Source organism: Balaenoptera ricei, chromosome 8, assembly GCF_028023285.1.
Source record: "Balaenoptera ricei isolate mBalRic1 chromosome 8, mBalRic1.hap2, whole genome shotgun sequence".
NCBI lineage: Eukaryota > Metazoa > Chordata > Mammalia > Artiodactyla > Balaenopteridae > Balaenoptera > Balaenoptera ricei.
The window spans coordinates 57232276-57254134 of NC_082646.1; the positions used below are offsets into that span (position 1 = coordinate 57232276).

General features: G+C 42.9%; 1 protein-coding gene across 1 annotated transcript in view; it reads right to left on the bottom strand.

Annotated features, from left to right (window-relative positions):
* Nucleotides 1–348: 348 nt before the first annotated feature.
* The window catches only part of THRSP (thyroid hormone responsive), a 39496-nt gene continuing 17985 nt past the window's right edge, over nt 349–21859 (bottom strand). The window contains 2 exon segments of the mRNA XM_059930722.1: nt 349–1035; nt 3800–4694. Of these exon segments, the coding sequence (XP_059786705.1) occupies nt 1022–1035; nt 3800–4289 (504 nt within the window). The 5' untranslated portion in view covers nt 4290–4694 and the 3' untranslated portion in view covers nt 349–1021.

A 21859-nucleotide genomic window follows, 5' to 3' on the forward strand; every position in this document is an offset into this window, starting at 1 on the left:
TTGGATCATCCTGGAGAAAGTGGGCTCAGTAGCTAATGCTGTCTACAGTGGAGCTGGGTGCAATTAGAAGTAAAAGATCCCACCTAACTAGAATGAGGTTACTCTTTATGGCTTATCAAGTCCAAATGCTTGTCCAAAAAGTTTTTGTTTCCAAGGTCAGATTTTATAATCAGGTTAGGTTTTGGAGATTAATAAAATTGTTTATTTATATGTGATTTCAAATTAGGTGGCAGTCTGAATATAAGCAGATGGGCAAATCAGATGGTTCCATCTCTCTTCTCTTGAGTCCTACTTGTTAAAAATGAAATCGCGTCTGAGAAAGTAGAGGTTAATAAAGATATGTACAAATACAAGGTATTATTTTTTATTGCTACTTCAATAAATAAGTTTATAGTTCACCTGTGCTCAGCAGGTGTAAGAGTGTGAACCACTCACTCAGAGTTTAGGACTCTGCTACTTCTTAGTTCTGGAGGCTAAAAAGTAAGGGAGGGCTAGAACAAAGACAAGGTGAGGGTGGGAGAAAAAAATCCACCTATAATAATAGCTCTCACATGCCAGCTGCTTTTGACTTATTGTCGTGTTTAATTTTCATAACAACTTTATGAGGTAGGTAACACTTTCCCCATTTTATAGATGAGGAAATTTAGGCTACAGTGGGTTAAATAACTTGCCCAAGATCACAGTGAATGATTGCCAAGAGGGAAGGATGTGAACTTCAATTAGTCGGATGCTAAAACTTCTCTTTCTCCTGTAACACACTGGCCAGGTGACATGTGGTCCCTCGTGAACCACTGGCTACCACCCCAAGCTGGTAAGAGGAGCAAGGAGAGTTGTGAATAGCAACAAGCAACCTAAAGGTGACCCAGTGATGAGTCCACGAATTGGTTCTCAGAGGCAGGTAGGGAAGCATCCCAGACATCCAAGTCACCTTCACTTCTAGCTGCGGGTCCAGGTCTTTCTGGTCTTATCATCATCAGGCTAGCGAACTGCTCCATGTCCTCATCACAGAGTCTGCCTTCTATCATGTGGAGTAAGCTGTGGAGTGCAGAAATTTTAAGAAAGCAGTCAGTATAAATTCACACCATTAAGGTACTGTCACATGCCTATTAAAGTAGGAAAAATACTGAAAAAGCACAGCGGTGCTGCCGTAGGAAAACCTTGGTGGCATTACAGCGCTACAAGAAGAATCCGGTTGTCAGTGCTGCAATATCTCACCTAGTTTCATCTCTACATTTTACTAACAGGAAAACTACAGAAAGGTGAACTAAGTTGTCCAGGGCATAGAGAGATCAGTGAAGAGCCAGGACAAGAGGCCAGATATTTTTTAACTTCTGTACAGCTGCCACAAAAAACAAGCTAGGGTGCGTTGAAGCGTTACAATGTAGAATTGGCTGCTCTTGTCTTTGAAGTGGTTTGGCTGACCAAGGAGTGGGGTTTCTCACCGCTTTGCCATCCCTAATTCCCACCTCCAGCCCAAGCTGCAGAATTCTAAGGTGCTAAGGAAATCCAGTAGTGTAGAGGAAAGGAATTAGATGTGAGCTAGGCCAGGGCCCATTCACATCTTGGCTCTGCCACTTCCTGAGTAAACTCGGACTCATTTTATCTCTCAGACCTCCAGTTTTTCCATTTGTAAGAGGGGATTATAATGCCATTAGATCATTGATATGCAAGTGATTTTAAACTACAAGACTATTCAAGTGCTAATTGTTTTTATTAATTTTTTTATTATTCAGTGAATAAACTGAAACCCAGAGAAGTGAGTGAAAACAAGGCCTCACAGCTCATTAGTGATGGAATCAGGACTTGAACCCAGAGCTCTTGACCCAGCCCCATTACATTCAAGAAGAACCTCTGAAAGGCCACCCAGGGAGCCTCAAGGGGAGAGGGAAGCGGGTTGAAGTTGGCAGTTTGGGTTTGGGTTTGAGGTAGGGGAAGGGAAAATGGCTGAGAAAATACCAGGAGCAGAGCTCTTTATAGGCTATGTGTTCAGAATCCATGTGTATTTCCCATCATTATAGAGTGGCCTCAGGAAAATCATGAAGATAACACAATATAGCAGAGAGTAAATCTGATGGAAAGAACACCCAGCTCAAAGTTGGGGCCATTCTTGCTTTTTTTTATCCCCCTACTAATTATGTGACTTTGGGTGACTCTCAGTTCATCTCTCTGGATTTAATTTCCTTACAGGTAAAATGAGGATAAAGATTCTGCCCAAATACGTGCATTGGGTGGTTTTGAGATTCCCATGGACATGGACTTGGACATGGTTTATTACCGATGAAGCCAGTTTGTGGCAGCAGGGCTGACAGGTGGCACAGGATCAAAACTGGCATGTGCCGTGGCCAAATTTCTCCCAATCATTACCCAGGAGTGACCCATCCATGACTGTCCCAGATCCCCTTCCCACCTCCTACCCTGTGCCACCACCTGCTAGTCTAGCTTCCTGCTCATCTACACCTCACAACCCCAGCCCTTCTGTGCTCAGATGCCAACACGTATGTATACGTCCTCACAACTGGGCTTCCCAACGGGCATGCCTCCACACTGGTGTCCCCGGAACAGATTTGAGTGCCCACATAGTGGTCCTTTAGCTTTCCATTTGGCTGGCTGCCACTTGGGATGGCAAGAGTACCCCTGCTAGTTGCAGGACTACTGTGAGCAGCCTCACCTATGTACCCCATGTGCCATATAAATATAATTCTCCATATTCCATAACTTGAAAAAATGTTGGAAGCAGTGCCACACACACATAGGATTCACATTCTACACCTAAGTAAACACATGCCTTGGGTAAGTTTCTTCACTTATAAAATAGAAAAAATAAAACCTATCTTCCGGACTTCCCTGATGGCACAGTGTTTAAGAATCCGCCTATCAACGCAAGGGACACAGGTTCGAGCCCTGGTCCAGGAAGATCCCACAAGCCGCGAAGCAACTAAGCCTGTGCGCCACAACTACTGAGCCTGCGCTCTAGAGGCCGCGAGCCACAACTACTGAAGCCCATGTGCCACAACTACTGAAGCCTGTGTGCCTAGAGCCTGTGCTCTGCAACAAGAGAAGCCACCACAGTGAGAAGCCCGTGCACCACAATGAAGAGTAGCTCCTGCTCACTGCAACTAGAGAAAGCCCACGCACAGCAATGAAGACCCAAAGTAGCCAAAAATTAATTAAGTAATTAATTAATTATTAAAAAAAAACTATCTTCCTAGAATTGTTATGAAGATTAAATGAGTTAATCCTATCTCAAGCATTTAGGGACTATGCTGGCATTCATTATGTGCTCAAATAGAAGCTATCATTTATATGTGACATCAGGGGTTCTTACTTAAGAATTCATGGATAGGCCCTAGTAGATGGCATATCCCCTGAAATTGCATGTACAGTTATGTGTCTTTATGCCTAGACTCTGGAGAGAGAGAGAGTCCTTGGCTTTAATCAGATTCTAAAGAAGTCAATGGTGAGAGCACACCTGTTCAGTTCATACAGCTCCAAATATTCACATACTTACTAATAATTGCACAAATACATATAAGTGCACTTAAGGTATGCACTCACCAACCACTTTTCCTTATGTTTCCATGACAGTTCACCACCATTACTCACCAATTCTGGGTCAGAAGGAGAGTAAGGCAGGCCTGGCCTTGGACCTTCCCAGGTCATGGTCCCAATATCCCAAAGTGAGGGTGGCTTTGTCTGAGAGCCAGGCTCTCCCTCTCACACTGGGTTCACCACTGCTCTATTTCCTCCCCTGGGATGTCCCTCAGTGGACTCTGACACCCACTAGCATGGCCACCGTTACCTTTCCTAGAGTCCGAGGCCTCTATGGGCTGTCCCATTATCTCCTGGTATTTCCTCGTCACCTCCTCGGCTTTCAGGGTAAGGTGGGTGAGGATATGAGGAAGGCTGGAGAAGTGCAGGTGGAACTAGGCTTCCAGGTCCAGCTGCCCCAAGACCCTCTCCTCCTCGGCCTCCTCTGGCTCTGCAGCTTCATTCTCAGCCTCGTCGGCTTTGCCACCTGCCACCTTGGCTTTCCACTCCTCCCAGGGCAGCAGCCCATGTTCCACATCCACGCAGATGGCCTTGAGCATGGTGAAGTAGTTGTAGAGATAGGGAGCCCCTGCCTAGGCCTGGCGTCCATGAACACTCAGCTACACATCCCACAGAAGGCTGGGGATCATCACCAGCTGTTTCATGTTGCACACCATGGCCGAGTACTGGTCCATGACAGTCAGCAGGCAGTTCCTGCGGTAGCACTTGGTCAGCATCTGCATGGTGGCTTTAGCTTCCATACAGAGGCCGGCGGACTGCCTCAGCACTATTTCCAGGCTGTTATTTTTGTCTGGATGCACAGCAGTGTGACAGGATGCAAGGCCCAGCCGGTGGGTCAACACAGCCCTCTTTTAGGCCAATCCCAGGGCTTGGGTCCCAACATCTGTATCAGGCAATCCATCTGCCCAGGGATAGAAATGCCAGACTTCTGTCAGTCATTTCAGTACTCCGTGACTGCCTCAGCAAGAGCCTGGCTCCTCCTTCATCAGTTCACAGGGTCAGTTAGAGGGCAGCCTTTCCCTTTGGCAACTGGTGCACTTGAAACCAGGGCAGTAATTAATTCTTTCAGGTCACCTGAGACCAAGCTGCCTCTTGGCTGTCTGTGTCCTAATGCACAGCTCACTTCTTCAACCTGGGTGTCTCAGCTGTGAAATGAACAAGGGAAGAGGGTCATGTAATGAAATGGCTTAGTGTGGGGCAAAGAGCATTCAAGTGGGAGCCAGAAGCCCACTTCTGCTGCAATTTCCTAGCCATGAGTTGTCATTGTTTGCTGACTAACAATTATGAGCACCCACTTCACATCAAGTTCTATACTAAGCTCTTTCACCACAACCCTACGATGAATGTTTTAGTATTCCCATTTTACCAGTGAGGAAACTGAGGTGCAAACAGCTAAAGTAACTTGCCCATGGTGCCCTTAGGGCTGGGATTCCAGCCTCGGACCACCTCTCTCTCACCTCCAGTCAGGGCTCTAGACTGATGTGTGAGGTTGCATAAGTTATACAAGGTAGAGAGGGAAGACAGGAGAAGCAAGAAGAACTACAATTCTTCAGCCTGTGGAAGGAAAACCACATTCATAGAAAGACAGACAAGATGAAAAGGCAGAGGAATTTGTACCAGATGAAGGAACAAGATAAAACCCCAGAAAAACAACTAAATGAAGTGGAGATAGGCAACCTTCCAGAAAAAGAATTCAGAATAATGATAGTGAAGATGATCCAGGACCTCGGAAAAAGAATGGAGGCAAAGATCGAGAAGATGCAAGAAATGTTTAACAAAGACCTAGAAGAATTAAAGAACAAACACCTAGAAGAATTAAAGAACAAACAAACAGAGATTAACAATACAATAACTGAAATGAAAACTACACTAGAAGGAATCAATAGCAGAATAACTGAGGCAGAAGAATGGATAAGTGACCTGGAAGACAGAATGGTGGAATTCACTGCTGTGGAACAGAATTTAAGAAAAAGAATGAAAAGAAATGAAGACAGCCTCAGAGACCTCTGAGACAACATTAAATGCAACATCATTTGCATTATAGGGGTCCCAGAAGGAGAAGAGAGAGAGAAAGGACTCAAGAAAATATTTGAAGAGATTATAGTCGAAAATTTCCCTAACGTGGGAAAGGAAATAGCCACCCAAGTCCAGGAAGTGCAGAGATTCCCAGGCAGGATAAACCCAAGGAGTAACATACTGAGACACATAGTAATCAAATTGACAAAAATTAAAGACAAAGAAAAGTTATTGAAAGCAGCAAGGGAAAAACGACAAATAACATACAAGGGAACTCCCATAAAGTTAACAGCGATTTCTCAGCAGAAACTCTACAAGCCAGAAGGGAGTGGCAGGACATATTTAAATTGACGAACGGGAAAAATACCCAGCAAGGATCTCATTCAGATTCGACAGAGAAATTAAAACCTTTACAGACAAGCAAAAGCTAAGAGAATTCAGCACCACCAAACCAGCCCTACAACAAATGCTAAAGGAACTTCTCTAAGTAGGAAACACAAGAGAAGAAAAGGACCTACAAAAACAAAGCCATAACAATTAAGAAAATGGTCATAGGAACATACATATCGATAATTACCTTAAACATGAATGGATTAAATGCTCCAACCAAAAGACACAGGCTTGCTGAATGGATACAAAAACAAGACCCGTATATATGCTGTCTACAAGTGACCCACTTCAGACCTACGGACACATACAGACTGAAAGTGAGGGGATGGAAAAAGATCTTCCATGCAAACAGAAGTCAAAAGAAAGCTGGAGTAGCAATACTCGTATCAGATAAAATAGACTTTAAAATAATGTTACAAGACACAAGGAAGGACACTACATAACGATCAAGGGATCAATCCAAGAAGAAGATATAACAATTATAAATATATATGCACCCAACATAGGAGCACCTCAATACATAAGGTAACTGCTAACTGCTATAAAAGAGGAAATTGACAGTAACACAATAATAGTGGCCAACTTTAACACCTCACTTACACCAATGGACAGATCATTCAGACAGAAAATTAATAAGGAAACACAAGCTTTAAATGATGCAATAGACCAGATAGATTTAATTGATATTTATAGGACATTCCATCCAAAAACAGCAAATCACACCTTCTTCTCAAGTGCACACGAACATTCTCCAGGACAGATCACATCTTGGGTCACAAATCAAGCTTTGGTAAACTTAAGAAAATTGAAATCATATCAAGCGTCTTTTCCGACCACAACGCTATGAGTTTAGAAATCAATTACAGGGGAAAAAAATGTAAAAAACACAAACACATGGAGGTTAAACAATACGTTACTAAATAACCAAGAGATCACTGAAGAAATCAAAGAGGAAATCAGAAATACCTAGAGACAAATTACAACGAAAACACGACGATCCAAAACCTATGGAATGCAACAAAAGCAGTTCTAAGAGGGAAGTTTATAGCTATACAAGCCTACCTCAAGAAACAAGAAAAACCTCAAATAAACAATCTAACCTTACACCTAAAGGAACTAGAGAGAGAAGAACAAACAAAACCCAAAGTTAGCAGAAGGAAAGAAATCATAAAGATCAGAGCAGAAATAAATGAAATAGAAACAAAGAAAACAATAGCAAAGATCAATAAAACTAAATGCTGGTTCTTTGAGAAGATAAACAAAATTGATAAACCATTAGCCAGACTCATCAAGAAAAAGAGGGAGAGGACTCAAATTAATAAAATTAGAAATGAAAAAGGAGAAGTTACAACAGACACCACAGAAATACAAAGCCTCCTAAGAGATTACTACAAGCAACTGTATGCCAATAAAACGGACAACCTGGAAGAAATGGACAAACTCTTAGAAAGGTATAACCTTCCAAGACTGAACCAGGAAGAAATAGAAAATATGAACAGACCAATCACAAGTAATGAAATTGAAACTGTGATTAAAAATCTTCCAACAAACAAAAGTCCAGGACCAGATGGCTTCACAGGTGAATTCTATCTAACATTTAGAGAACAGCTAACACCCATCCTTCTCAAACTGTTCCAAAAAATTGCAGAGGAAGAAACATTCCCAAACTCATTCTATGAGGCCATCATCACCCTGATACCAAAACCAGACAAAGATACTGCAAAAGAAGAAAATTACAGACCAATATCACTGATGAATATAGATGCAAAAATCCTCAACAAAATACTAGCAAACAGAATCCAACAACACATTAAAAGGATCATACACCATGATCAAGTAGGATTTATCCCAGGGATGTAAGGATATACACAAATCAATCAATGTGATACACCATATTAACAAATTGAAGAAGAAAAACCATGTGATCATCTCAATAGATGCAGAAAAAGCTTTTGACAAAATTCAACACCCATTTATGATAAAAACTCTCCAGAAAGTGGGCATAGAGGGAACCTACCTCAACATAATAAAGGCCATATATGACAAACCCACAGCAAACATCATTCTCAATGGTGAAAAACAGAAAGCATTTCCTCTAAGATCAGGAACAAGACAGGATGTCCACTCTTGCCACTATTATTCAACATAGTTGTGGAAGTCCTAGCCACGGCAATCAGAGAAGAAAAAGAAATAAAAGGAATACAAATTGGAAAAGAAGTAAAACTGTCACTGTTTGCAGATGACATGATACTATACATAGAGAATCCTAAAGATGCCACCAGAAAACTACTAGAGCTAATCAATGAATTTGGTAAAGTTTCAGGATACAAAATTAATGCACAGAAATCTCTTGCATTCCTATCCACTAACAACAAAAGCTCAGAAAGAGAAATTAAGGAAACAATGCCATTCACCATTGCAACAAAAAGAATAAAATGCCTAGGAATAAATCTACATAAGGAGGTAACAGACCTGTACTCAGAAAACTATAAGACACTGATGAAAGAAATCAAAGATGGCACAAACAGATGGAGAGATATACCATGTTCTTGGATTGAAAGAATCAATATTGTGAAAATGACTATACTACCCAAAGCAATCTACAGATTCAATGCAATCCCTATCAAATTACCAGTGGCATTTTTTACAGAGCTAGAACAAAAAAATCTTTAAATTTGTATGGAGACACAAAAGACCCCGAATAGCCAAAGCAGTCTTGAGGGGAAAAAACGGAGCTGGAGGAATCAGACTCCTTGACTTCAAACTATACTACAAAGCTACACTAATCAAGACAATATGGTACTGGCACAAAAACAGAAATATAGATCAATTCAACAGGATAGAGCCCATGCACCAGAGATAAACCCATGCACCTATGGTCAACTAATCTATGAGAAAGGAGGCAAGGATATACAATGGAGAAAAGACAGTCTCTTCAATAAGTGATGCTGGGAAAACTGAACAGCTACATGTAAAAGAATGAAATTAGAATACTCCCTAACAGCATACACACACAAAAAACTCAAAATTGATTAAAGACCTAAATGTAAGACTGGACAGTATAAAACTCTTAGAGGAAAACATAGGAAGAACACTCTTTGACATAAATCACGGCCAGATCTTTTTTGACCCACCTCCTAGAGTAATGGAAATAAAAACAAAAATAAACAAATGGGACCTAATGAAACTAAAAAGCTTTTGCAAAGCAAAGGAAACTACAAACAAGATGAAAAGACAACCCTCAGAATGGGAGAAAATATTTGCAAACGAATCAACGGACAAAGGATTAATCTCCAAAATATATAAACAGCTCATGCAGCTCAATATTAAAAAAACAAACAACCCAATCAAAAAATGGGCAGAAGACCTAAATAGACATTCCTCCAAAGAAGACATACAGATGGCCAAGAAGCACATGAAAAGATGCTCAACATCACTAATTATTAGAGAAATGCAAATCAAAACTACAATGAGGTATCACCTCACACCAGTTAGAATGGGAATCATCAGAAAATCTACAAACAACAAATGCTGGAGAGGGTGTGGAGAAAAGGGAACCCTCTTGCACTGTTGGTGGGAATGTAAACTGATACAGCCACTATGGAGAACAGTATGGAGGTTCCTTAAAAAACTAAAAATAGAACTACCATACGACCCAGCAATCCCACTACTGGGCATATACCCTGAGAAAACCATAATTCAAAAAGAGTCATGTACCACAATATTCATTGCAGCTCTATTTACAATAGCCAGGACATGGAAGCAACCTAAGTGTCCGTCGACAGATGAATGAATAAAGAAGATGTGGCACATATATACAATAGAATATTACTCAGCCATAAAAAGAAATGAAATTGAGTTATTCGTAGTGAGGTGGATGGACCTAGAGACTGTCATACAGAGTGAAGTAAGTCAGAGAAAAACAAATACCGTATGCTAACACATATATATGAAATCTAAAAAAAAAAAAAAAAGGTCATAAAGAACCTAGGGGCAAGATGGGAATAAAGATGCAGACTTACTAGAGAATGGACTTGAGGACACAGGGAGGGGGAAGGGTAAGCTGGGATGAAGTGAGAGAGTGGCATGGACATATATACACTACCAAATGTAAAATAGATAGCTAGTGGGAAGCAACCACATAGCACAGGGAGATCAGCTCCGTGCTTTGTGTCCACCTAGAAGGGTGGGATAGGGAGGGTGGGAGGGAGATGCAAGAGGGAGGAGATACGGGGATATATGCATATGTATAGCTGATTCACTTTGTTATACAGCAGAAACTAACACACCATTGTAAAGCAATTATACTCCAATAAAGATGTTAAAAAAAGAAAAACTAAAAATAGAATTACCATTTGACCCAGCAATCCCACTACTGGGCATATACCTAGAGAAAACCATAATTCAAAAGGACACATGCACCCCAATGTTCTTTGCAGCACTATTTATAATAGCCAGGCCATGGAAGCAACCTAAATGCCCATCAACAGACAAATGGATAAAGAAGATGTGGTACATATATACAGTGGAATATTACTTAGCCATAAAAAGGAACGAAATTGGGTCATTTGTAGACATGGATGGCTCTAGAGACTGTCATACAGAGTGAAGTAAGTCAGAAAGAGAAAAACAAATATCGTATGTTAACATGTCTATGTGGAACCTAGAAAAATGGTACAGATGAACCGGTTTGCAGGGCAGAAATAGAGACACAGATATAGAGAACAAACATATGGACACCAAGGGGGGAAAGTGGCAGGGGGGTGGGGGTGGGATGAATTGGGAGATTGGGATTGACATATATACATTAATATGTATAAAATAGATAACTAATAAGAACCTGCTGTATAGAAAAATAAATTAAATTTTTTTTTAAAAGAGAAGTTATACAAGGTAACAGGATCCATATCCTTATCTGTAAATTTGAGGTGTTAGGAGACAAAGCATAGTCCCCAGATATATCATCTGTGCAGATGCTAGATTAATGCTGAGGTCCCTCTCAACTCTAGTCCGTAATTCCATGAGTTATAATGCTTCCTCTTTACCATTGACCTAGTCTTCTGGCCAACACTCTTGGAAGATAATAATCCCTTGCATTGCCACATTATCACAGTTGACAAACTGCATTTGCTATATTTATTAATAACTAGGAAAATGAGGCCCAATGAGAGGCTCATAGTTGCACAAGTTAGTAGCAGAGTCAAGTGAACAAGACCTTCCAAGTTCTAGTTCAGTTACCTGCTTGTAACACCACCTTGAGGGAAAAGATTTACTAGGTACCTGGCGGAGAGAGGAGGAGAGCATCAGAGGGGATCTTCTCTCACCTAGGCCACCCTCACTCCCACTCCAGAGCAGGAGCCCCCTCTGCACCCTCCTGACTGATAATCACCCGCTGGACCACTTCCTTCCACTCCTATGGCCAGAGCTTTGAGAAAGTTCATCTTTATGTTGAACTGGATTCTAACTCCTTATGGCCCCTCCCCATTAAATGAAAATACTCACCCCACCCTAAAGTCACGGGCCTTAACTCTGCTTATATTAGCACAGCAGGGTAGTGTGAAAACCCATCTCCCAGCCTTTAACTTGCTCAGTCCCACAACAGCCCTATGAGGCAGAAGAACATTAGTATCCCCCTTTTCAGATGAGGACACTGAGACGCAGGAAAGGGGAGGTACTTGCCCAAGGTCTCAGACATGACAGGAAGAGACTCAGCCCAGCTCCCCAGACCTCAGAAGAAAGTGACAGTTGTCCCTCTCTCCAAGTCCCCTTCATGGACTGGCCAGGCACACAGCCGCAGGTGACCTGGGGTCATCCTGCATTAGACAGCTGGCCTTGCCTCTCCAAGGTACAGAGGGCAGCCAAGTCCAGCCATGGACCTGCTGTGAGGGCAAAACTTCCCCTTTTAACCCTTTCTGTACTGCAGGTCGCAGAGTGGAACAGAGAACATGGCCAGCTCTTCCCTCTGGCTGTGTGGCCGTGGGCTAGTCACTGCTCCTTTCTGAGCTTCAACTTCCTCCTATGTTGTAATAATGGTAAGAGCAAACATCGATTGAGGGCTTGCTATTCTAAACTAAGTTAATATATGCAAAGTGCTTAGAGCAGAACTCAATCCTTCCAACAATCCTATGGGGTAGATAGTCCTCATTCACAGAGGAGGAAACTGAAGCCGAGGAAGGTCAAGAAATTAACCTTAAAACACACACTGTTAGTTCTTAGGCAAGGAGGAGTTGGAACAAGTGCTAAATCCTACCCAACAGTAGTTATGAGGATTAGAGATGGTGTTTGTGAAATATCTGGTATATTGCAAGACCTCAATAAACACGCACTGCCTCCTGGCCACTCCCCTTTCCTATGCTATGCTCCCAATTCCTCCTTTATTCTTCCATTCTAGAACTTGCTACACAGTTCAGTTCCTTTTGTACCTGTCCTGGCTCCCAGGACTGCAAATGCTCAGTAGATGCTGGCTGAATGATGACCATTAGATTCATTTTTTGATACACTCTAGGGTCTTTGGTTGTAATGTCCAGTCACCCTGAAAAATAGGGTCCCTGACTTGGCAGGAGGAAGTAGTGAGGACTTTGACACTTTGGCAAGGGACCCCAAGTGGCTGCAGCCACACATGGCCAAGGCACAGCAGGTGCTCAAAACCAGCTCATGGGCCTGACTCTAAGGTGAAGCTCTTTTCCAGAATTCCAGAAGGAGAGGTGTGCCATACTCTGTCCTGACAGTCTTCATCATGCACGGTGCCTTCCTCAATATGTTACTGCAGACAAACTGTTAGCAAGGTGCATTAGCCCAATATTACCTCCCCACCAGTCAGCTGGTAGAAGAATTTTCATAAAATTGTATCCTAAACCATGAGTGGAAAAGAGCAGGTTTTCTAAATTAATAGATTAAGTGAAAAAATTTAATTTTAATAGATTACTTAAGTAAACATTTGATTAATTCATTTCCAGCTCTAAAACATTTTTTGTTTGTTTGTTTTTGACTTTTACGAGGGAAAACACCACGCCATGCACCTTGCAGGATCTCAGCTCCCCATCCAGGGGCTGAACGTGCGTCCTTGGCAGTGAAAGCATGGAGTCCCAACCACTGGACCGCCGGGGAAGGGAAAACGTTCTTAAAATGTTTTCTCCTCAGGAAAATGGGGCTTCCTTTGTATTTAAACATCCAGGATGGCTGGGCAGTGGGTTTAGCCAGAGACCAGTAGGCTGGACATTGTGGTTTAGGTTCTGGGGCTGCTTCCAGGTCCACCTGTGACCAGGCTTCCAGGGCTCCAGCATCCACGAGTATAAAGTAAAGGGTTTGGAAATCTCTGAGGGAAGGCCTTTCCAGCCCTGGTTGTATAACTCCTTCTGAATCCATGTTTGGGTCACTAAGGATATTATTACCCTGCTCTACTTCTCTCATTTTTAACCCAGCTCCAGAGTCACTGACTCAGAACTGGAAAACATGATGTCCTGCTTGCAGACAGGGCCGGGAGAGCTGACTCGGCGTGGTGGGCAGGTCCGGAGTGCCCCATCAGCAGCCTCCTGGGCCTACCTTCACCTTTGAATAAATAGAATTTACTCAACAAGGGGGCTGATCTTTGTTAGGTCCTCTCCAGCTCAGACTTTGGGGGACTCCAGCTGAGCACAGGGCCCCTGTGTCCTGCTGTGTCATTCTGCCTCTGTGTGTGCATCATAATCCCATCTCAGGCCAGTCCTTTCCCAGAAATGCTCCTGGCCCTGGCCCCGGCCCCGGGGATTGAGGGGGCGCTGCAAGTGTGAGTGAGTGAGTGCGCCAATTGGTAATTGGGGGAATAAATGAGCGATGTGAGTAAACAAGTGCAGAACAGACGGAGTAGTCCTGCGAAGGAGGGACAGGAAGGTCTGCATGGCCAGGGTCATCCAGCCAGCAGGCTACAGACTGAGACTGCCTCCAGGCCCACCTGGCAGATGAAAGATAAAATGTTGCTGAATCAGCAGCTGCCAGCTGGCTCCAATTATCAGGGATCTAAGGGCACAGGCTGCGCTCAGACAAGTTCTAGGAGTGGGGAGAGGAGGAAGGCAGGAAAGAAAGGACAAGGACGTGAGGTCTTCTCAGGGGGTGCGATGAGGCAGGAGAGGTGGCCCTTGGTTCAGAAGGGCCCACTGAATTCAGGTGTCCCTGCTCTCAAGTTGCCACGTCTCAGGGTTGGGAGGTTATCTTGTCCAGCTGGGCCACTGCAGGTGGAAGTAGCAATGGAGAAGAGGGAAGTAGCAGAAGCTGGGCTAGACTTCAAGCATCATTCAGTTTCCCCAGACTTCCCTCCCACCATCAGGTGGGGAAACTGACACTGAGTGAGGCACTTTACTGGAATGGCCTCTGAGGAGCTGCCTGTGACCTCACCCTCAAGGTATCTGAATGCCCCAAGTTGGAAAAACTGAACTGGTCCCAGATGGACTGGGGTCAAGGCCCCCAAGGGCCAGGCCAGGAACACCATGTGAACGTGGTACCAGGGGTAAGCTGATCAAGTCGGGCCCTGGGGAAGCCAGACTCCAAGTAACCCTGGCTGAGCTTGAGCCCAGACAGCTACAGAATGGACTCAGACCTAGGTTGTGACAAGTTTTCTAGTTTTAAAAATGATCTATATACGCACACTCATGTCACCTGATGCCCATGGACCTCAGGCTGTTTGTCACTCCAGTCCTGACCTACTGGAGAACATAGGGGGTCAAGAGTCACTGATCCCCTGCTGTGTACTTTGACCCCCTGCTGTGCCATGAGGAGTCAAGAGAAAACTGGACAAAGTCCCTGCCCTTCAGAACCAGACTCCCTCTGTCACTGGGGGGACTTCATGTACTGAGAGCCTGCAGTGTGTCTGTGCTGTGCTGGGCCTGGGGATGTAACAGGGCACGAGGGGGTCAAGGTGCCCCACTCAGACAGTTTATATCTAGTGAGAAGAAAGCTATGATGAACACATGCACAGATAAATATGATAATATCACATCGTGACATGTACTAGGAAGAAAATAAAGTAAATTAATAAGCTAGAGCCTTGCTACTACAAGTGTCATCTGCAGACCAGAAGCATCCAATAACCAGAGAGCTCATCAGAAATGCAGATTCTCAGGCCCTGCCCAGGACCTCCTGAATCTCTATTTCAACAAGATCCTCAGGGGATGCCTATGACTAGGGGGTCAGGAATTCACTCCAAGCATGGTAATTACCCCAGGGAAAAAAGAAACATTTGAGACATAAATGTTCTCAGCTTCTGGAAGCTCTGTCTTGCAGGCGGAGGGAACAGCCAGTGCTACCAATCATAAAATATTCTCCTTAAAGGCACAACTAACTCGCTAGGGAACCTTAAGCAAGTCATCTTACCTCTTTAGGCCTCAGTTTCCAACCGGGTAAATCGAGGAGTTGAACTCAATACAGGCTCTTTCAAACTAAAAAACTACAATCCTCTGAATGGAGGATTTTGAGTCATCAAGAGTCAAATGACCTGGGGCTTCCCTAGTGGCGCAGTGGTTAAGAATCCATCTGCCAATGCAGGGAACACGGGTTCAAGCCCTGGTCTGGGAAGATCTCACATGCCGCAGAGCAACTAAGCCCGTGCACCACAACTACTGAAGCCCTCGCGCCTAGAGCCCGTGCTCCGCAACAAGAGAAGCCACCGCAATGAGAAGGCCATGCACTGCAACAAAGAGTAGCTCCCACTCACCACAACTAGAGAAAGCCCATGCCCAGCAACGAAGACCCAATACAGCCAAAAATAAAAAAATAAATAAATAAATAAAAGAGTCAAATGACCAGCTAAGAAAGAGCTATTTGAGGGAGTAGCAGGGCCCTGGAGTCCTCAGGTTACCCTAAGAGGCCCAGGCCTTTTCTGTCCCTTGGGAATAGAAGTATCTCTGCTTGGGGAATCCACTGCAAACTCCACTGTTACAAAGGCTCCTTGTGAATGGCTGAACCCTGTCAACCCAGGAAGCTGGCAGGTCTTCCTGACCGGCCTCCACTCTGGTCTTCCTCCCTATCATACCCCTCCCCCAGTTCTAGGAAGACCCAGCCCTTCCTCCAGCTGATGCAACTGGCTCCCGGGGCAGCTTACAGGTTTCTGAGCTTGCTGAGTAGTAAAGAGAGGGGTTGACAGGACAACAAAGTGCTCCCTAGTCAGTCGGTCACAAAGGTCTGGATTATCAGAGCTGGATATACTCTAGCACTCCTGCAACTCAACCTCTACCTTATCGATGAGAAACCTGGGACTCCAAATTATATTTTCAACCATGTTTTGTTCACTCCCCTGGAAGGACTTCACCTGCCATATATATCACTTACTATAAAGTTATTATATTTTAAAATTCTGTGACCAGACAAAACTAGTCACTCATACGGAAAACATGTCTGTCTCTCCTCTACCTAGGAGTCCTTGAGGGCAAGAGACAGGTCTACCTCTTCCCTATGACCCCAGGAGCTCAGGAAATTTTCCTCAGTTTGTTGACTGAAAGGATGAATGAATGAAAATTGTGGGGACCTGTCTATCCTTGGTGTGCTTCCCAAATATTTCTTCACTCCTTCCTCTGTTGTTTTCATTCAGTACACTTTTATTGGGCTCCCCCCAGGGAGCCTTAGGAGAGAGATCCAAAAAAAATATTGCTATGATATATAGCAAAGAGTGTTTGCCTATGTTTTCTTCTGGGAGTTTTATGGTTTTAGGTCTTACATTTAGGTCTTTAATCCATTTTGAGTTTATTTTTGTATATCGTGTTATAGAATGTTCTAAGTTCATTCTTTTACATGTAGCTGTCCAGTTTCCCCAGCACCACTTATTGAAGAGACTGTCTTTTCTCCATTGCATATTCTTGCCTCCTTTGTCATAGATTAATTGACCATATTGTGTGGTTTTATTTCTAGGCTCTCTATTTTGTTCCATTGATCTATGTGTCTGTTTTTGTGCCAGCACCATACTGTTTTGATTATTGTAGCTTTAGGGTATAGTCTCAAGTCAGGGAGCATGATAACTTCAGGACTGTTCTTCTTTCCAATATTGCTTTGGCTATTCAGAATCTGTTTCAGGATCGTTTTTCCAGCATCAGTTGCTTACTTCATGTCTCTGTGTCAAGTTTTGGTAATTCTTGCAGTATTTCAATTTTTTCTTGTTCTTTTATTTTGGCCGCACAGCGCGGCATGCGGGATCTTACTTCCCCGACGAGGGATCAAACCTGCGCCCCCTACAGTGGAAGTGTGGAGTCTTAACCACTGGACCACCAGGGAAGTCACTCATTATTACCATATTTGTTGTGGCTATCTGTGGTCAGTGATCTTTCATGTTACTATTGCAATGTGTTTGGGGTACAACAACCTGTGCCCATATAGGATGGCAAACTTAATAGATAAATGTTGCATGTGTTCTGACTGCTCTACCAAGCAGCCATTGCCCCATCTCTCTCCCTCTCCTCAGGCCATGCAGCAATATCGAAATTAGTCCAATTAATAACCCTACAGTGGCCTCTATGTGTTCAAGTGAAAGGAGGAGTTACACATTTCTCACTTTAAGTCAAAAGCTAGAAATGATTAAGCTTACTGGGGAAGGCATGTCAAAAGCTGGGATAGGCCAAAAGTTAAGCATCTTGTACCAGTTAGCCATGTTGTGACTGCAAAGGAAAAGTCCTTGAAAGATATTAGAGGTACTACTCCAGTGAACACACGAATGATAAGAAAGCAAAACAGCCTTATTGCTGATATGGAGAAAGTTTTAGTGGTCTAGATAGAAGATTAAACCAGCCACAACATTCCTTTAAGTCAAAGGCCCTAACTCTCTTCAACTCTATGAAGGCTGAAAGAGGTGAGGAAGCTGCAGAAGAATAGTTTGAAGGTAGCAGAGGTTGGTTCATGAGGTTTAAGGAAAGAAGTCATCTCCATAACATAGAAGGTGAAACAGCAAGTGCTGATATAGAAGCTGCAGCAAGTTATCCAGAAGATCTTGCTAAGACATTTAAGGAAGATGGCTACATTAAACAACAGCTTTTCAATATAGATGAAGCAGCCTAATATTGGGAAGAAATGCCATCCAGGACTTTCATAGTTAGAGAGAAGTCAACGCCTGGCTTCAAAACTTTAAAGGACAGGCTGACTCTCTTGCTAGGGGCTAATGCAGCTGGTTACTTTAAGTTGAAGTCAATGCTCATTTACCATTCCAAGAATCCTAGGGACCTTAAGAAGTATGCTAAATCTACTCTGCTTGTGCTCTAATGTGGATGACAGCACATCTGTTGACAACATGGTTTACTGACTATTTTAAACACACTGTTGAGACCTACTGCTCAGAAAAAGAGTTTCCTTTCAAAATATGACTGCTCATTGACAATGCACCTGGTCACCTGTGAGCTCTGATGGAGACTTACAACAAGATTGTTTTCAGGCTTGCTAACGTGACATCCATTCTGTAGCCCATGATTCGGGGAATAATTTTGACTTTAAAGTCTTATTACTTAAGAAACACAGTTCCTAAGGTTATAGCTGCCACAAGTAGTGATGCCTCTGATGGATCTGGGCCATTAAGAACATTCTTGGACTTCCCTGGTGGCACAGTGGTTGAGAATCCACCCGCCAATGCAGGGGACAAGGGTTTGATCCCTGGTCCGGGAAGATCTCACATGCAGCGGAGCAACTAAGCCCGTGCACCACAACTACTGAGCCTGTGCTCTACAGCCCGTGAGCCACAACTACTGAAGCCCATGTGCCTAGAGCCTGTGCTCCGCAGAAAGAGAAGCCACCACAATGAGAAGCCCATGCACCACAACAAAGAGTAGCCCCCACTCACTGCAACTAGAGAAAGCCCGAGCCCACGCGCAGCAACAAAGGCCCAATGCAGCCATAAATAAATAAATAGATAAATAAATAAATTTATAAAAAAAAAGAACGAACATTCTTGATTCATGGGAAGAGGTCAAAATATCAACATTAACAGGAGTTTGGAAGTTGACTCCAACTCTCATGGATGACTTTGAGGGGTTCAAGACTTCAGTGGAGGAAGTAACTGCAGATGTGGAAACAGCAAGAGAACTAGAATTAGAAGTGGGGCGTGATGGGAGCGACTGAATTGCTGCAATCTCATGACAAAACTTTAATGAATGAGGAGTTGCTTGTTATGGATGAGCAAAGAAAGTGATTTCTTGAGATGGAATCTACTCCTGGTGAAGATGCTGTAAAGATTGTTGAAATAACAACAAAGGATAAACTCAGTTGATAAGACAGCAGCAGGGTTTGAGAGGACTGAAAGAAGTTCGACTGTGGGTAAAATGCTATCAAACAGCATTGCACACTGCAGAGAAATCGTTTGTGAGAGGAAGGGTCAATCGATGCAGCAAGTTTCATTGTCTTATTTTAAGAAATTGTTCACGGCCACCCCAACCTTCAGCAACCACCAACCTGATCAGTCAGCAGCCATCAACATCAAGGCAAGACCCCCTACCAGCATAAAGATTACAACTTGCTGAAGGCTCAGGTGATGGTTAGCATTTTTTAGCAATAAAGTATTTTAAAATTAAGGTATGTACACTTTTTTGTACATAATGCTATTGCACACTTAGAATACAGTATAGTGTAAACATACCTTTTATAGGCACTGGGAAAGCAAAAAATTTGTGTGACTTGCTTTTTTGTGATATTCACTTTATTGCAATGTTCGCTTTATTGCAGCGGTCTGGAACAAAACACACAACGTCTCCAAGGTGTGCCGGTACCATAAATCCAGTGGCTTAAAGCAACACAAATTTACTATCTCACAATCCCAGAGGTCAGAAATCCAAAATGGATCTCATGGACCTAAAATCAAGGTGTCATCAGCGCTGTGTTCCTTTCTGCAGGCTCTGGGGGAGAATCCATTCCCTTGCCTTTTCCAGATTCTAGAGGCTGCCTGCATTTCTTGGTTCATGGGCCCTTCCTTCATCTTCAAAGCTAGCAAGGCCTTTTCATCCAGCCATCTCTCTGGTTCTCCTCTTCCAGTTACAAGGATTTTGTCATTATGTTAGGCCCCCTCCTGGATTATAATCCAGGATAATCTTCCCATCTCAAGGTCATCTGATTAGCAATCTTAATTCCATCCTTAATCCTCCTTTGCCACATAACCTAACATATTCACAGGTGCCAGGGATTAGGACATTGACATCTTTGGGAGCCATTATTGAGCCCATCACACTCCTCATCCCTTTCAATTTTGTTTTTACATGCCATGATATATTTTTAAAAATGTTTATTGGAGTATAGTTGATTTACAAGGTTGTGTTACTTTCTGCTGTACAGCAAAGTGAATAAGTTATACATATACATATATCCACTCTTTTTTAGATTCTTTTCCCATATAGGTCATTACAGAGTATTGAGTAGGGTTCCCTGTGCTATACAGTAGGTCCTTATTAGTTATCTATTTTATATATAGTAATGTGTATATGCCAATCCCAATCTCCCAATTTATCCCGCTCTCCCATTCCCCCCGGTAACCATAAGATTGTTTTCTACATCTGTAACTCTAATTTCTGTTTTGTTAATAAGTTCATTTGTACCATTTTTAAAGATTCCACATATAAGCGATATCATACGATATTTGTCCATCTCTGTCTGACTTACTTCACTCAGTATGACAATCTCTAGGTCCATCCATGTTGCTGCAAATGGCATTATTTCATTCTTTTTTAAGGTTGAGTTATATTCCATTGTATATATGTGCTACATCTTCTTTATCCATTCCTCTGTCGATGGACATTTTGGTTGCTTCCATGTCCTGGCTATTGTAAATAGTGCTGCAATGAACATAGTGGTGCATGTATATTTTCAAATTATGGTTTTCTCCAGGTATATGCCCAGGAGTGGGATTTCTGGGTCATATGGTAGCTCTATTTTTAGTTTTTTAAGGAACCTCCATACTGTTCTCCATAGTGGCTGTACCAATTTACATTCCCACCAACAGTGCAAGAGGGTTCCCTTTTCTCCACACCCTCTCCAGCATTTATTGTTTGTAGATTTTTTTGATGATGGCCATTCTGACCATGGAGAGGTGGTACCTCATTGCAGTTTTGATTTGCATTTCTCTAATAATTAGTGATGTTGAGCATATTTTCATGTGCTTTTTGGCCAACTGTATGTCTTCTTTGGAGATATGTCTATTTAGGTCTTCTGCCCATTTTTTGATTGGGTTGTTTGTTTTTTTGATATTGAGCTGCATGAGCTGTTTGTATATTTTGGAGATTAATCTCTTGTCAGTTGCTTCATTTGCAAATATGTTCTCCTATTCTATGGGCTGTCTTTTCGTTTTATGGTTTCCTTTACTGTGCAAAAACTTTTAAGTTTAATTAGGTCCCATTTGTTTACTTTTGTTTTTATTTTCATTACTCTAGGAGGTGGGTCAAAAAACATCTTGCTGTGATTTATATCAGATAGTGTTCTGCCTATGTTTTCATCTAAGAGTTTTATAGTTTTATATCCGGCCTTACGTTTAGGTTTTAACCCATTTTGAGTTTATTTTTGTGTATGGTGTTAAGGAGTGTTCTAATTTCATTCTTTAACATGTACTGTATTTCTTTAAGTAAAATTTTGCACTGAAGCCCAATGAATGAGACAGATTGAGAAGAAATTGATTTGACTAATAGGATAACGGTGGGCTATAGCTGCATCCTCTGACCACTTTTCTTTAGCCCTGAAGTCACCTCCAGAGAACTCAAGAGACTCCACAGAGCCCAGCTGAAAAACCACCATCCAAGATGAGGTCCAATGTCTTATCCTGGTGTTCAAGCCTTTCTGGCCTTATTCTCTGCCTTCAGGCCCCACCTGTGGGCCAGACTCTGGGCTGAGCAGGAGAGACACCCGACCTGGACGCACAGTTCTGGCCCCCAGGAAGCTTGAGAGCCTGATGGGGGAGGACAGACAACCAAGCAGGCCACTTCAA